The 16,486-nt window shown below is 35.9% G+C and overlaps 1 protein-coding gene across 1 annotated transcript in view; it reads left to right on the top strand.

Annotated features, from left to right (window-relative positions):
* Positions 1-16,486, top strand: part of LOC140234427 (NIPA-like protein 2) — a 34,289-nt gene that overhangs the window by 462 nt on the left and 17,341 nt on the right. The window contains exons 2-7 of the mRNA XM_072314473.1: positions 807-875; positions 2,177-2,372; positions 10,246-10,302; positions 11,669-11,721; positions 14,724-14,792; positions 16,374-16,470. Of these exons, the coding sequence (XP_072170574.1) occupies positions 807-875; positions 2,177-2,372; positions 10,246-10,302; positions 11,669-11,721; positions 14,724-14,792; positions 16,374-16,470 (541 nt within the window). The remainder of the gene's footprint in view (positions 1-806; positions 876-2,176; positions 2,373-10,245; positions 10,303-11,668; positions 11,722-14,723; positions 14,793-16,373; positions 16,471-16,486) is intronic.

The following is a 16,486-nucleotide window of genomic DNA, read 5'->3' as shown; positions in this document are numbered from 1 at the left end:
ATCAGATTAACATAAAATAGCTGTTGCGTTGCATGTCATGCAAATCGAAGCAAAAATCTTTGGTGTAGATTTGTGTCGTGAGGACTAGTAAAATATTGAGAAACTTACTGTCTTGCTGTAAGTGTGGTCATGGTGGTAGGTTTTCTTCAAGTGCATAATATTATTAACTTTATGTAGGTGGAGGGCAATATGGGCGGGGCTATATCACGTTTATGTTCTTGCCAATCCAGTTTGATAACTCATGTATATTTCTACTGCCCGTTGTGGATGAGCATCATATTCATGCATTATTATGGCAAAAAAGTGTGTTACACTCTCCGGATATATCTATGTAGGCCTATATCATACATATCTATCCATGTATACTATTATGTCTGACTGCACAGTAAAGTAAAATGAGCTTAATTTTTGATCTTTGAATTTTGATTTAAATTCAATTTTTAAGTTAATTTCAAATATATTCATCCATTATTATGATAAAAAAAGTGTGTTATACTCTCCGTCTATATACATATCTATAATGTATTAGGGCCTATATGTTTGACTCCACAGCACAGTAAAATGAGCTTAACTTTAATCGTTGAATTCGAATTTAAATTTAATTTTTCATTGAATTTTAATCATATTGAACATTGTTATCATAGATTAGTGTGTCATACTCTCCGTCTATATCTATACATTTCTATAATGTATACTGTATGTGTAATTGCACAGCAAAGTAAAATTGGTTTAATTTTGAACTTTGATTGGGTCATATGCCATTTATGATCTTTGTTTTTTTGTGGGTTTTTTCCTTATGATTGTAGTCACTGGTGTTAGGAGTATGTTTGGCCATTGGAGGCAACCTTCTGATCAGCATCTCCATGAATATACAGGTAAAAAAAAATAAAAGAGTGCAACATTCTTGAACATATAGACAGCGGTTAATAGTGGTTAATATCAGGTTGACCTTAAAGGGGCATTCCAGATGATTTTCATAATTTCACATCATGTAGTACATAAATTGACAACTCCATGTATACATTTTTGGAATTTATTTTGGTTCTTGAGCGGAAAAAAAATACTTAGAAAAATCTTCAACAAATTACACTGAACAAGGATGATGACATAGAGGCTCACATATTTCAGAAATGTAGCAATGTTATTCCATTACAATACCACTTGCTTGCGAGTTCACCCGTGAATAATCTACATGTATGCATGCCTTCTTTTGTTCTGCTTCCTTGAGCCCCAACTCATGCATTCTCATGGTGACTCTGCCATGTCATAATCCTGTAATTGTTCATTGCAATTTGTTGTTAAATTTTGAAAACATTCTTATTCTTCATCCCAATTATCATAAATTCGGAAACCTGGAAACTGTCCTCAGTATAACTAATTTACAGTTGTCCAAATGGAAAAATCCGAAAATCATCCGGAGGTCTCAAATCTTCGTGTATTATGTCACTTGCCCACAGGACTGAAGAAGTTGAGTAGCTGTTTTTAAACATGAGATAACCTTTGATAAATTTGAGAATAAAGATGATTAAACATGTTGAACAAAACATGCTGATGTCTTTGTCATTCTCGTGGGAATGGGATGCATGGGATTTGGCTGGAAGTTTTCATATGCAGTCAACGTTTTATTGTATTTCTAATTTTATATTGTCAAAGAAGCATCCCCCTTATACGAGAACAATAACAAAGAGCAATATATAGCTTAAGGCTGTCAAAACAAGGGCATTGGCTAGGTGCTCTCTTGTTTTTTAACATGTTGTTGATGATTAAACAGTGAATATAAATAATTAATGCTGCGTTAATAGTGCAGCACTGTTTGCTTGGATCATTATTGTTGTCCCATTATCCCATTCTACGCATAGCTGATTTTACCCTATTATGTACAGTCTGTCTTTGAATATGAAGTTGAGAAGTTAACATTATTGCACTATTGGTATTTGAGCCAAAGATGTCATAAAATACCATTCTGATATACTTTAATGCAACAATAATTACCATGCTTACTATTCCCCTGTCAGTGCCTGTGAAGTGACTTTACCTGCACCCTTTTCGATACGTTGTATCTCCTTGTCTGTGTAACATGACAACACATTAAACTGTGGATGTCTTTGAAACTATTTAGATTAATATGAATCAATTTGATGGTTCCTAAAGTCGAATTATCTTCTGGCTGCACCAGAAATACGCTCTGACAAAGATCCATGAGAGAAGGGCGTCACAAGGTCTTGACCCTCTTCAACACAGCGAGTATCTAAGAAGCTGGATCTGGTGGCTTGGTATTGGACTCATGATCCTAGGCGAGGGGGGCAATTTCTTGGCCTACGGCTTCGGCCCCGCCTCTGTAATCGCACCTCTTGGTACCACGACAGTTGTGGGTAAGTCTACTTTCGAGTTTGTAAGTTCTACTGATATTTTGTTATCAGCACGCAGCATATCGGTAATATCCTTCAGTAAAGAAAAATCCCCATCAAAATATTTATGAGAGCTACAATATGTCTGGTGAATGTATTCCCTTGTGTAAACATCAGAAATAGATAAATGAATAGATAATACAGGTATTATGCTTGTCAGATTATACAAATATTGTAACCCTTTGATCGTAATGTTTAGGTCCTTCAGCCGCATTTCCAAAGTTATGCATACTCCTTAAAATGCCCCCTGCCAAGCCCCATCCAGAAATTGTGTGGAAAATACATCTCCCTTCAACAGTGGGAGCAATGAGAAAGTCATCGGTGAAATCATAATACAAAATTGACAGGTCTGTTATCAAACTTTCTGCTTGTATGGACACCTGTTACCATTCCCCTTCGCAAACACCTTTTTTCTTTTGTTGGTTGGTTGGTTGGTACGTTCTTACAACAGTCGGAAAGCAGCAGTCAGGGCTATGTAGCACAGTCGTAAAAGTTTTTTGGATTGGCAAGAAAGTGAAGATTTTATAGGTATTGGGCTATTGCTGAAATTATGTGTTGTCATTGTGAGCACTGCCTCTACACGCCAAAAAAAAAAATAAAGGAAATAATGTATATTTGACTGAATGCTTCATTTCAACTGGCTAGTGATGACACTGTCAAAGGGGAATAAAAGAATCCTTGATTTATCCACCAGAAGTCCAAGAAAAAAAGATACATATTCATTTTATGTTGAACAAAGCTTTTAAATTTGGTGAAAATTCAGTACAGCAAAGAGGAAAATAAAAGTGTTTTTTCTGTATTTAAGGTGCAGCTACTTTTAAATTGATGTCAGTGTCATGACTTGTATACATAGATTTGATTTTTCAGTTGTGTCTTAGAGACTCGAATGCATAACCAGATAATAACTATCCATAAGTCCTTGTTACAATTAATGGTGAAGAAACTGATCATTTTTTCGCATCCACACAATTTTGAATAAGCCAGTTTGAACTGATATATCAAGTTAAACCTCAGTACTTTCTAAACATATATAAAGAGAATATAACTTGGACATCAACATGTCTACGGTAATCTCACCCAAAAAGACAGAAAAGAAAAGAAAAGTACCTTATTCCCATCGGAGCCATTAATAATGTCTTACGTCCGTATGCATTTTGAAAAGATTAATCATAATGCGTTGGTTCATACATTTTTCCTGCCCTGAAGTCTTACCACTCAAGGTAAAGCTGAAGTGCTGGTACCTACAACCACTCTATGCATTTTTTACTGTTCTATGCTATACTGCATGTAGATTGTCCTGATTCTGACGTCCTTTTGTCCCCTCATAACCAATGACAAAGGTGCAGGCTCTGAATAGTGTTGAAAACAGGATACCGCACTCTAGTAGATGCCTGGAGTAGGGTTCACTTACCGTTTACACGCCACACGTGCACAGTGATTGGCAATCTGCTGTCTTGTGCAGTGGTTTGCAGTGGTTACAGATGCATGATATTTCATGTATGTCTGTGTGTGCTTGTGTGTGTGCGGTGGCGGATTCAGAGGGGGGGGGGGGGGGGGAGCACCGGGCGCGCGCCCCTCTTTATTTTTGGTTAAAACAAAAGAAATAAAAAAGAAAAAACGGGGGGGGGGTGCGTGCGCCCCGCTTAAATTTTGCAAAGGCGCCTCCCCTTTACGGAATTCCTGAATCTGCCTTTGATGTGAGTGTGTGTGTGTGTGTGTGTGCGTCTGTGAAGCTTTGTTGCAGGAAGTCGGAAGTGATCAAATTTTAGTCCATTAACATATCTATACCTGTCACCCCTACTTGATTTCTTAGCATACATTGCAGAAGATCCACTGCATTCCTTTTACATAAATTCATTTCATTACATTTTAAAGCATAAAAAGGATAAATTCATTAATTTTCAAAGTGACACACGCTTAAAAATACAGAGTAGGTGCGTTTACTTTCAGATATATACATGGAAGTGTAATATGTGTAGTTCTAACATGTATTTAAATGATGCTGTTTATGGTAACCTTGTGTACCAAGCAGAAATTTGCATATTTGTGGAATTATTAACTTTTTAAAATCTTTTTAAAGCTGCAACTTTTCCTAACCCAGCTTAACATTTTCTCTGTTATTCCCTCAATGATTTTTAAAAGAGTTATTATCATCATTGTAATTTCAAAACGTTGCAAAAGTCATGATAATGCTGAAATAGCACTGGGGACGTAATCGCCGATTGTTAGGCCTCCGTAGTAGCAATGTGCAGTGTACATCTTACGGCGCGCCGCGGTAGAATTTAGGCGTGGAGTATGACATTTACTGGTCTCTCATATCCATTTCATTTAACCCTAGTTTTAATCTTCTAACACAATTATCATTTAATCTGCAAATTCATTTATGAAATTTCTATTTCATCATTCTTCACATCTAAAACATTTCAGTCAATTAGCTTGAACATGGAGGTTTAGAAAAGACAATCTAATGTTACTCCTGTGGAAATTGTGCAGGTATTTGTTGGGGGTACTTGTTATGGTTTAAAATCCAATTATCTTGATTCCTTTCACTTTCTCATTGGCATAAATACAGTGTCTTACATCACTGCCTGTCTTCTGAGACCCAAATTAGTGCAAACGTATGCTATTCCTTTTTTAATTCGGAGAATTGTATCCTATGGCAGAAAAACCATGTCAGAGTATTTTTTTTTTTCATCACAAAATCTAGAGCAAGGCTAAGGTTTACTGTAAAGCAGGCATGGACTATTTTGTTTCATTTAATTCTAAGTTTCAGACTGTAAACAAAATGTCATATTCTCTTAAATATGATAGCATTCTCTTACACATTAATATGTAAAGGAATGTAGTGTTGCTGTGCATGGAAATACAGCCATAAGAATGTTGACCAAACACACACACACAAAAAGGAATCTAAAGAGAAATTTATATATATATATATATATATATATATATATGTGTGTGTGTGTGTGTGTGTGTGGGTGTGTGTGTGTTTGTGTACTATATTCTTTCTTTAATAGCATTCTTTTAAACATACATTAATCTGTAAAAAAAAAAATGAAGTGTTACAGTGTATTAGGAATTACATCAAAGAATGTTGCAAACTTAAATCTGTTTCAGAACCTTTTTTTTTCCTCTCAAAACCTGGGAGTTGGAATAAGGATTACCTTGATCCATGCATGACCTATTTTGTTTCCTTTGATATTAGGTTTCAGAATGTAAAAAAAAAAGAAATGTCACACTTTCTTTACAGTAACAGCATTCCCTCAAATGTTAATCCGTCTAGTGATTCCTTCTGAACAATTTCTGAGTAAAGATTAAAGCAATCTCGGGGTCAGCAACACAATAATTTGTGTCCCTAGTGTTCAGCAGTGTCCAGTTACTTCTTATATTCACTGCAGTGGCTCACTTAGAAACAAAAGAAACAAAACACGAAAACAAAGAAACCAAAAAAAAATAACAAAAATAAACTAACAAAACACACAAACAAACAAACGCAATGGCAACAAAATGCCTGTGATAAGAACGAAGGGGTCATTGTAATCCTTACTTTCAACAGTAATTTCTAGTCAATTGTTTCTGTTCTGTTTACTCTGTTAATGAAAGAGACAACTTTCGAAAAAAAGGTATTTTGCATCTTGGTCAATAATTTGTGATTTTGCCAAAGTGGTTATATCCTCCACATTCTTGGCATTACTTTCTATTTTTCTGTTACATAAGACAACCTTCACAAGTACAATTAATGTGTAACGTTGCATGATCTGAAGAAATTAGTTTCATTGTCGGGAGATAAAGACCAGCGACACAGCTCCTACATAGGCTATTATTAAACAATCTATTTATTTTCTGACAAGGTACATTCTATATCCAGTACCATGAGTTATGCTTCATAATCATATTTTCAATCCTTTGAATAGGTAATGTGACTTTTCAGTACAATCGTGATACACCACCATCAACAATAAACGAAACAAAGAACTAAGACCAAAGTTTTCTTTTAAGCATTAAGTTAAACTCTGATGCAATTCATTAAGATTTAGTATTCTGAGAGATCAATGCAAATTTCCCCTGCTCTACAGTCGACACTTATTTGACTATTGGAACAATTTGCATTACAACCTTGAATATGAAAGGATGTAGATGGTTTCGGTGGGAATTTCGGAATCTTCCCCCCCCCCCCCCACTAAAAGAACAAAAAAGGAGAAAACTAAAGGAATAAGAAAAAGAAAACTTAATAAGACATGACAATGCAAAATAGATCTCTTTCAAATCAGTTTAACGTTGGTGTTTGTCTCTACTTTTGCTTTCTTTTTTTTTCTGTAAGAATTCTCCCGGGGAATTAAATGACTATTTTGTGTCTTTTCGTAAGATCATTTGAACATGAAGTAACTTTGTATGATAATCTATATATTCCGTGGAAAGTGAAAAGTGACTTCGTCCTTGAAAGCGATGATTTTTAATGGAGAAGCATGATGCATTTTATATGACTTCCGCTGCATAGAAGCTGGTATGTTACAAGCTGTGTTACGAGACTGTGTTCAGAGAAGAGATATTGCCCCGGGGCAAATAATATTTCAAATGAAGTACTATGACGAATATAAACTTTTATATCTTTGTGATGATAAGCGAATTGATGCCAGTATAATTCATCTATCTTATGAAACCAATAATTCTATGATACTGAAATTTATATTGTGGTCAGTTCATAGATATAACATACACATACATACATACACAGTATATTATTGTGGGTATCAATGTGTGTGCATGTGTGTGTGTGTGTGTGTGTGCGTGTGTGTGATACATATGCATATAATCAAATGCATGTTCATGTATTTACGTGTATCTAGAGTGATGTTATGTATGTATGTATACATATGTTTTGTTGTTGTTGGTTTTTTTTTTGTGTGTGTGTCCATGTTTGCGATATCACTCTTAAATGACCAGAATATGCATTTCTCTATTTAGAGATGATGGAGAAACATCGATTCTCAAACGTCCTCTGTATGACGGAAGGTCAATTTAGTAAAAACAAAACAAAACAAAACAAACAAACATCAAAAGCAAACCATATAATACGTTTAATGTTGATGCTATTATATTATAAATTTCAGTCTATACATGAATGCTTGTTAGATGTATGCTGCATAACCATTTTTCTTGTCATTGTCTAATACGCGTTCAATTTCACTTGATTTCCTCGTCTTTAAATATTCATTTTTTACTTCTTTTAATAAGAATGCAAAAGTATACACATTACAATCTTTCTTTTGGCGACAAAGAGACAATGCCACAAACTTTATAACATTTAGATGATTTATTTATTCTTTGATAAAGACCTAAAGATGCACAACTGTATGTTGTTGTATAATTATGTTGTAGCACTCTGTCCCATCAGTATAATGGTTTGATGTGTGTAATTTCTTTTATTGATTGAGAATACATCACTCGTGTGCTTACATTTTTCCTTTTTTGTGTGGTTTACAAACCCAACAATGTACTTGACTGTCTAAGTGATATATCACATAGGATAGTCACACTGACACTTGATTCCAATCTGAAAGTGATGGCTACATCAAACTCTGTATTGCCATGTCATTTCATCTGAACTGATATTTGAAAGACCATACGTGTAATAATGATTACAGACAGTCCGCAGCTATGCAGTTTGAACCTCCCTGGTGACAAATAGCCTACTTAAAGTAAATTACATAGCCAAGCCCAGTGTGTATGTCAAGTAGCATTTGTTTTTGTTTTGTTTTCTTTGCTGTGATTCAGATATTACTGTCGCGACACATAACACTTTTTATTCTGCAGTCAGGTGTCAGTAACATTTTCTTTCTCTTGCTTCTAAAATGCGGCACACAAACAAGACATGACATTCTGTTAGAAAGTACACCCGTGTGGCATATAGCCAGCCTTTATAATTTATGTAGTAATATTTGATAAAAGGGAACAAAATATGATGCATGCCATTTTAGTCTGGGTGACATGGCATTGTATAAAATTAGTAATTAGCAAAGACTCTCCTAAAACTGTTCACAAAGGATGTGAAAGACCTTGCGTGAAATCGAGTGAGAGCTCAAAGATGTCTGTTCTGAAAATATGTCTGTGCAGAAATGTCGTGTGTAAAAGAGAGAATCTGAATGTGAACAAGAGCTGTGTACCCTTTGCGTGCTTGCTGCATTGCCCTGCTACATGCCTTATAACTCAAGTCTTGCTGATCGAACTTCTAGAAATGCGCTTTGCTCTTTGTGTGTGCGTGTGTGCCTTTGTGTATCTTTGTGCCTGACTCTCATAGACATGTAAATGCCATGAAATTTGAAAGCTACCCTCCTGGCTTTGGTTGAATTCTTTAATTGAACGGACTCCGATGTAACTCTTTGTAGATGTGCCGCACCCCATCAGTTAAGTGAAGAAGAAAACACACACACACACACACACACACACACAGACACACACACACACAGACACACACACACACACACACACACACACACATAACTTTGGCATAACAGCATTTTTATATCTTGGGGGGGGGGGGGAGATACTACCATAATTATGCTGCCTGATCCAGGGAGGTTTCGTCACACCTCCCTGCCTGATCCAAGCTCACTGGCTTCGGAGTGATTCAACAAGCAAAGTTTATGATAATCTATCTTTTCCACATAACATTCCTTTTAGAAATCAGTTCAAATCTATATGCCAGTCAGACGAGATTCTTTGAATCGTCAAAAGGAGACGGAGCCCCATGGAGTACTTGAAATGGTTTCTCTGTTCAAACAGATCACTGCTTTTGTTGCAAATCTGGCACCCACTCAATTCATGCACCCACTCAATTCATTGACAATGGATGGACTGCATGTTGTAGATCGAGTATCAGGCATTTTGCCGGAGGTGCGGTGTGCCTCCATATATTGTGTAAGATCATCTGTCTGATAGGCCCCGTTTTCTCCTACTGATAGGTGACCTTGGAATATTGTGCGGTTTGTGTTGAGAGAAACGTTAAATGTTAGTGCCAAATGACATGTGTAACATGTATAGCTGCACGGAATGACAATACTGTTTTTCTTCCTCTGATGGCCCCATTCGGGCGACTAAAACTTTAAATGTGAAATTTTGGTGACCTAAAAGAAAAAATAAAAAACAAAAACAAACAAAAACATAACAAGCTATTTGAATTCTCCTTGCCCGATCGTACCACAAAATGATGTTTTTTTTTTTTTTTTTTTGTTTTTTTTTTTGTTTTTTTTTTTTAAATAGGTGGCCCAACATCAGTTTTAGTAGCCCTGGGCCACGTCGAGTCACTGATATAGTGACGAGCCCTGATAAGTGACTGTGCTCCATATACTATATGATCATCCTTCAAACTTTATAGCGGGTAGCAATATATTTTCTAAAATAACGTGCTTTGTAGCTGTATAGGTGTGTTTCTAGTGTATGGAGTATCCTTTGACCAGCAGTAAGAAGTATAGGTATGTAGAACCATTTTTGATGAAAGTCACAAAACAACTGGTGTTGTGAAATGAAGGGTGATTTGAGTGTGTCTGTGAGTGAACGCTTTATAATGGGGAAAAAAACCCGGTGTTTTGAACAAGAGAAGTCAATTTTGTTCTTGTTGTTAACGCGAGGAAGAGTTGAACATGTACATTGTGAATAACGATCATAGTTTACAAAACAAAATTAGTGATGTTGTGAAGTGTAACGTGCTCACTCCAACCTCCTTTCAGGTGTTCTATAGTGTCAAGTTACGTATTGAGATGCAGGGGGTAGTAGATTGCTTATTGAAGAAACAATAAATACTTAATCATTTCTTTTTATCTTCTTTTTGTACTTTCAGCCAATGCGTATATATCAAGGTGCATGGGAGAGAAACTGAGATGTCAAGATATTTTAGGTGAGATGTATTTTTCTTCATCTTTTATGCCTATATTTATACTTCCAAATCTTTTGTCAACCGTCATATCAGCCAGTGTATCTTCATAACCTATGAATGCTAGATATATCATGTTGTGAAAACTCAAAGAAAACGAAGCCTGGCAATTTTTCAATCTTCACTAAACTGATTGCTATTTGATTTATTAGTTAATTACCCTCAAAAACAATTAATTCTTGCATGTCACAGAAGATTTTCTTTGGTTGTGATGCAATAATACAAGATAAATGGGACAGCTCACTACTTTGATCTTTAATAATGAACTATTTTATTTGGAGCAGATTTAGCAGAATGTCTTATTTTATAAAGTGTTTGATCGAAACTAGAAATGTTAGAGAAAAACTTTTGTCTTTTGCATCAAATTATATAGTTCACGCATGCTATGCCAGATTATATCTCAAAAACTGTGTCCATAATATATGTTTTTCTTACCATTACAAAGTTGATGCTGTTAGACTATTATTGACAGTTTGAAATGAACAAACCACGCACACCTGCATGGCTAAGCAAGCCAAAAATTCATTGATATTCTGTATTCTCTTGTATGGATATGAATAATGTCCTTTCAATAAAAGAAATGCCTGAGAGACCACACCTGAATAGGCAAGCAAATGGTTTAGCGATGCCCTGTACCATATGCTAAATACTGTAGTAGTTTTGCATCAGCCGTCACTTCTGAATTAGTGATTGCTGTTTTGTAACTTGTAATGATTAATGCTTACATTTACGTGCCGTGATAAAATGCTGAAGTATTTTTTGTTTGTTGGTAGATGTGTCTACTAGCTAGTCTTCAGAAAAAATAAAATCAGTCATACTTCATGTTAAGGTCAAAATTTTGCTTTTTATGGCCACTGCTGTTGATGAAATGCTGCAATTACTTTGTTTACTGACTAGTTGTAATTTCAAAAGAATTTCTTACAATTGTGTGTATTTCTTAGGAAAGCAAAACTCTATTATCTAATAAATAAAACAGGGAGGTGACTCCCAGTAAGCTCTGCGACAGATTGTGTTACACCTGAATACTTCTGTTTAGACTGGCCGTTTTTGTGAAGCACCAGACCATAAGTGTACCAGCCTTTCTCAACTTTTTTTTTTCAGTATAAAAGTGCTTCTACTTAGTCCTCCAACCATCTAGCGGCCAGTAATGTCCGCAGCTCAGAGGTCACACTGATTGCGAAATCTTTTGTGTCCGCCAAACCGAGCAAAAGAGATACCTTACCAATGGTTTGCTGGCTAGACAAGATGAGACTTTCACCTCACATTGTGTACAGCAGGAGGAGAAAAAAAAAAGACTTACTAAACACACATTTTCTTTTCTCCCAAACAGGAACAGTAATAATTGTGATCGGAGCCTGCATGATCGTCATTTTCTCAACACAGGTAACAACCTTAAAAGCAAATCCACCGCATTGTTTGCTGATTCTTTTATAATATCATTCATGGTGTGAAATCAAATTTTCACACTGCATGGAACGTACCCGAAAAGTACTAGTTATGTCATTTAAAGTGAATGAGATATAGATTAAAATGTAAATCATAGTTGCAATATCATTCAGCCACGAAAGGAATGTAAGTCTTTGACCTTGGAATTTGTTTAATTTGCTTGGCAGTTTGAATAAGCTTCATGGTTAAATACAGAAAAAAAAATGATGCTTGACACCAGCTGACGGAACGGTGGGACTTCTGGAGTCAGAGATTGCTTGCAAGTCAAACAACCCGACTATAATATAAAGTGGAATAAAGGTCAAAATTTGAATTTTGCTTCCTGCAGTAAGGAACAGGAGCCTTAAAGTACTCAGTTACATTTTTAGGTACTTAAGCAGATTTTGAATGATTGGATAATGTCTATCATTTAAAACTGCCACACTGGCTGCACGGAGGAAAGCACGGAGTCTTTGTTGCATATTATGTGATTCTTTTGCAAAAACGGTTTTCTGAAATTCTACTGAAAAAGTATACAATAGGTTTCATGTAAAAGCATAGAGATTAGGTTACATAGAACAGGTTGAAGTTTAATGGAATTTTATAAATCAGGCTATTTCATTTGATACATCCCCCAGCACATCTTGGCAAGTAGCATACGAAACATTTATATTAGCGGCATTCACAGAAGATCAAACACGTCAAAACAGCATATAACCGCAGTTCTTTTTTTTTAACGATTATAGTACTGTATATTCTTTTGTTAATCATACATCATAGAAGAGTTCCAATGCACATAGCTGAGGGAGGGGGTAACTTGTTTGATGGCAAGGGAGTATGATAATGATATCTTCTGAAGATTATAACAGAGGGATGCTAAATCTTGGAATAGGCATGATAGGAGTGTAACCTTTCTGGTTTTAGAGAGCTAGGTTTGGCCCACCTTCGTTTGGCAATCTTGTTAATCTTGAGGGGGCTCAGTTTGTGTAAACTTCTCTGTCAATGTTTGGGCTGCAAATGGAGTTTTGTATGTACATTGCAATGTATTGGAGTCTGATTTCGTGTGCACACATCTTTTTGCAATAGGCAGAAAATATCAGAAATTTCATATGATGAGAAATATTCTATCCTGTTCTTGAATCTATTGATTCAATAGTGGTAATCATCATTTAAATCGCGAGTTGTTGTTTTTTTTTTTCTTGAAGTCGACAGTAAAGTCCAGAAAAGCTGCACATCTAACCCTCTAATTTTCTGCCGTGAGCAGCTTACGAGTGTTTCTTCGACCTGCAGTACAAATAGAACACGTGTTCTGCAAAGTTCAGCAAAGGACCTTTGTACGTGGTGAAGGGCCAACATTGTTATTGTAAGCACATTCTATTTGAGGAAGAGGAGGCTGAGGATTTAAACACATCTAAGCATTAAAAGTTTTCAATTTGAAAGCATTTAAAAAAAAGTGAGTTTGGTGCTTCAAAAGTCACTTCCGCCCACACATAGCAAAGTGCAAATAAATCAACCTTTGAATACAAAGAGAGACGAAGGTCTTGCAAATATCCTCTTTCTTCACTAAATTTACAGGGGCCAATATTAGTCGACACACACAAAGAGAGAGAGTAGTGTGTGTGTGTGTGTGTGTGTGTGTGTGTGTTTTTGCATGTTTGTCTTTAGGTCATTCTGAAAAAAAAAATCACTAAAAACAGGTCACTAACAGCATCAGTCACTAAAAGTTAAGGAAGGTTGCATTTTCATAGCCCGTCAAGTTTGGGGACATGGTGTCATCATCTGATCATGGTATTTCAGACAAAGTACGAATTGTGCACAGGAGAACGATTATGTTTTTGATGATGGGCCCAAAACTGACTTCCACTGTGGCACAAATGGCTCATAAGATACAGATGAAAATGATGCAAAGTGAATGTGTTTTGAAAATGAATGAGTTTTGGCAGTGAACTTACAGAATCGCAAGGGCTTCTATTGCATTATACTGTGGTTAGCCTGCAAAATGTTAACAAAATAATCATAGTTAATGTTGTAATCATAATAATGATAACAATAGCCATCATCAATCATCATCATAATTATGATAGAATGATTGATTTAAAATGATGATAAACACACGTACACTGACAGACATACACACATATGAACACACGCACAAGGTAGGTCTGCTGTATCAGATCATACAAATGTGTATTGCCAGCCTAAAATCAAAAGTTGCAACTTCAATTCATATTCACAACAGAGTTGCATACCAAATAACAGAATGCGTCTCAAACATTCTAGGAGTAAATGATATGATCATAAAACGATACATACTGATGCGGTTATTTGGTACCATAGGGTACCAAATAGGAATCCACCATTTTGTTGAATTATATATATATATATGTATATATACATACATATATACCCCTGTACCCTGGGCTACCCTGGGTTACCGAAAATTGGGTTAAATTGATTTTACGTGCTTTATGGAAGAAAAAAAATACAACAATGTTCTCAACAGTGCTGCTGCATCAAAACATAAGCACTCATCACACACTACACCAAGCAGTGATCTTAGTATCAAACATAGACAGCTGCACCTCACTATATATGCATTACCAATCCACAAAAAATGTAAAATAAGTAATCATGCTCATGGGACAAGTTTGAAGATTAAAATGATCTCATTCTGAAATACGGTTTAAATGTGTAATAACATGTTTTGAAAACATTTAAAACATTCAAATTATTATTATCATTATTATTGTTGTTGTTGGTGGTGGTGTTTTCTGCATCATTACTATCATTGTATTTACAATAAAAACAAATAAAAGCAATTCCATAACAGGACCAGATTGTGGCTGCCTTGATCTCAGAGTGCAAAAGTAAACCTTCAAACATGACATGGGATCACACAACGCGGTTGCATCATTTTGTAATTTTGTGTATGGTATTGTGTTGTGTTGATTTTTATTCAGGATGAAATTCCTCTGAACCCCACTGGCTTTGTACAAAGACTTGCCTACTGGCCATTTTTGGTGTATCTGGTAAGTATGTTCACAACTGATTTTCATTCGCCGTCATTTAGTATTAAATACTTAGTTGTTGTTGTTTTTTCAATTTTGAAAGAAAAAACCCGGAAGCTACATTCAGCTGTTTACCGACAAAGGGTTAACTCTCGTTGTCACTGGCATCCACTTAAACTGGCATCTTGTAAATATCATTGTTACCATGTTATGATTAAAATTAATGATTATGATGATTTAATATTATAATTGTTTCATATAATTATGACAAATGTTAAATATGGTAATGATACTGATATGGTATAGTTCACATGATGATGAATATTATGGTAATAGTGGTAGCGATATCGATCGTGCTTATATTGACAATAATAAGATATGCATTTTAATTCTGTTTGTGTGGGCTTGCTTTTTATGCGGATTTATGCGCAGTTAGTAGCTTATTCAAGCAGTTATAGACTACACAGCAGTACATATAAAAATATATGTGCACACTAGCATTGCATTGCAGTGTGTGCCTGCATGTGAGTGGGGTTCATGCACCCTTTGTTGCAAAGAGTTATAGATAAATCAACATAGCATATGAATTAGTGTACCTGAATAGTGATAGTACTCTTCCCATATCAAGTAATTTAACATAGCAAGGCTTCGTGAGTTTCATAGGACTTTCCAGTCCTTTCCAAAAGTTGTTTGGATTTTAAATAGTCAAGCATTTTGTTTCAATTAAAATAGTGAAGCGATTTGCAGAGCAGAAACACAAATTCACTGTGCCTGTAGTCATGATAGTATTTACACTCCACACCCACAGCAATACTGTATTAATATATGGATGCATTGTATCATAACTAAAGTATTTCACCCGAAACTATGGGGATTTCTGTTTTACAAATGAGGGGCGAAAGATTCTTTCGAAGAAATGTGATCATTTTTATTTCATATGCTTCCTTTTTACAATTTATGACGCTGTTTATCAATTGCCTTGAATATGTAGGCCCTAATTCTTTGTCAGTGTCCATCAAATGCACAAAATGTGCACAAGACTCGAAGGGCAGTGCCCCGTCTTATAAAGACTTGTGATTGATTCAAATCAATCACAACTTTGCGATTGCATGCAAATCCATCTTATAAAAAAGTTATGACTGAAATTAATACGGAGAACTGCAATCAATCAATCACATGTTGCGATTGATTGTAGCTTTCAAGAGATTTGTGATTGATTGATTTCTATCACAAGTTTTATAAGACAGGGCCCAGGACACTCCTGTTATAACGAAGTTCTTGGAAATGACAGTTTTCTTTCCTGTATGGAAATTTCATGATAACGGAAGGGAACTTTGCACCGTACGCGTTGCTGACAATAATTTGGTGACCTGAATGTTTACATCGTTGTGACGAAATTTCTTACCGTGCTCATTGTAACGCGAGCGCCCTGTATGACATGGGACAGTGAGTTCAGGCCTGAATTTTTACATCGTTGTGGCGAAATTTCGTACTGTGTTCGTTGTAACGGGAGCGCAATGTATGACATGCGGCAGCCAGATATATGCGCGCACTTCTGAAGCTTTTTTTCTCATCCGTTGTATCCGGCTTTCATATATACAGTGCTTGGAGGTAGTCCTCTTCGTGCTGTTGATGTACCTCAGGCTCGTCCGCGGCTACAGTCATGTCATCCTCTACCTACTACCAGCAGCTCTTTTAGGTAGGCATAGTAATCA

This window comes from Diadema setosum, chromosome 10 (genome assembly GCF_964275005.1).
Source record: "Diadema setosum chromosome 10, eeDiaSeto1, whole genome shotgun sequence".
Classification (NCBI taxonomy): domain Eukaryota; kingdom Metazoa; phylum Echinodermata; class Echinoidea; order Diadematoida; family Diadematidae; genus Diadema; species Diadema setosum.
Note: the sequence above shows the minus strand (reverse complement) of the source record. Positions and strands in the feature narration are given on the sequence as shown.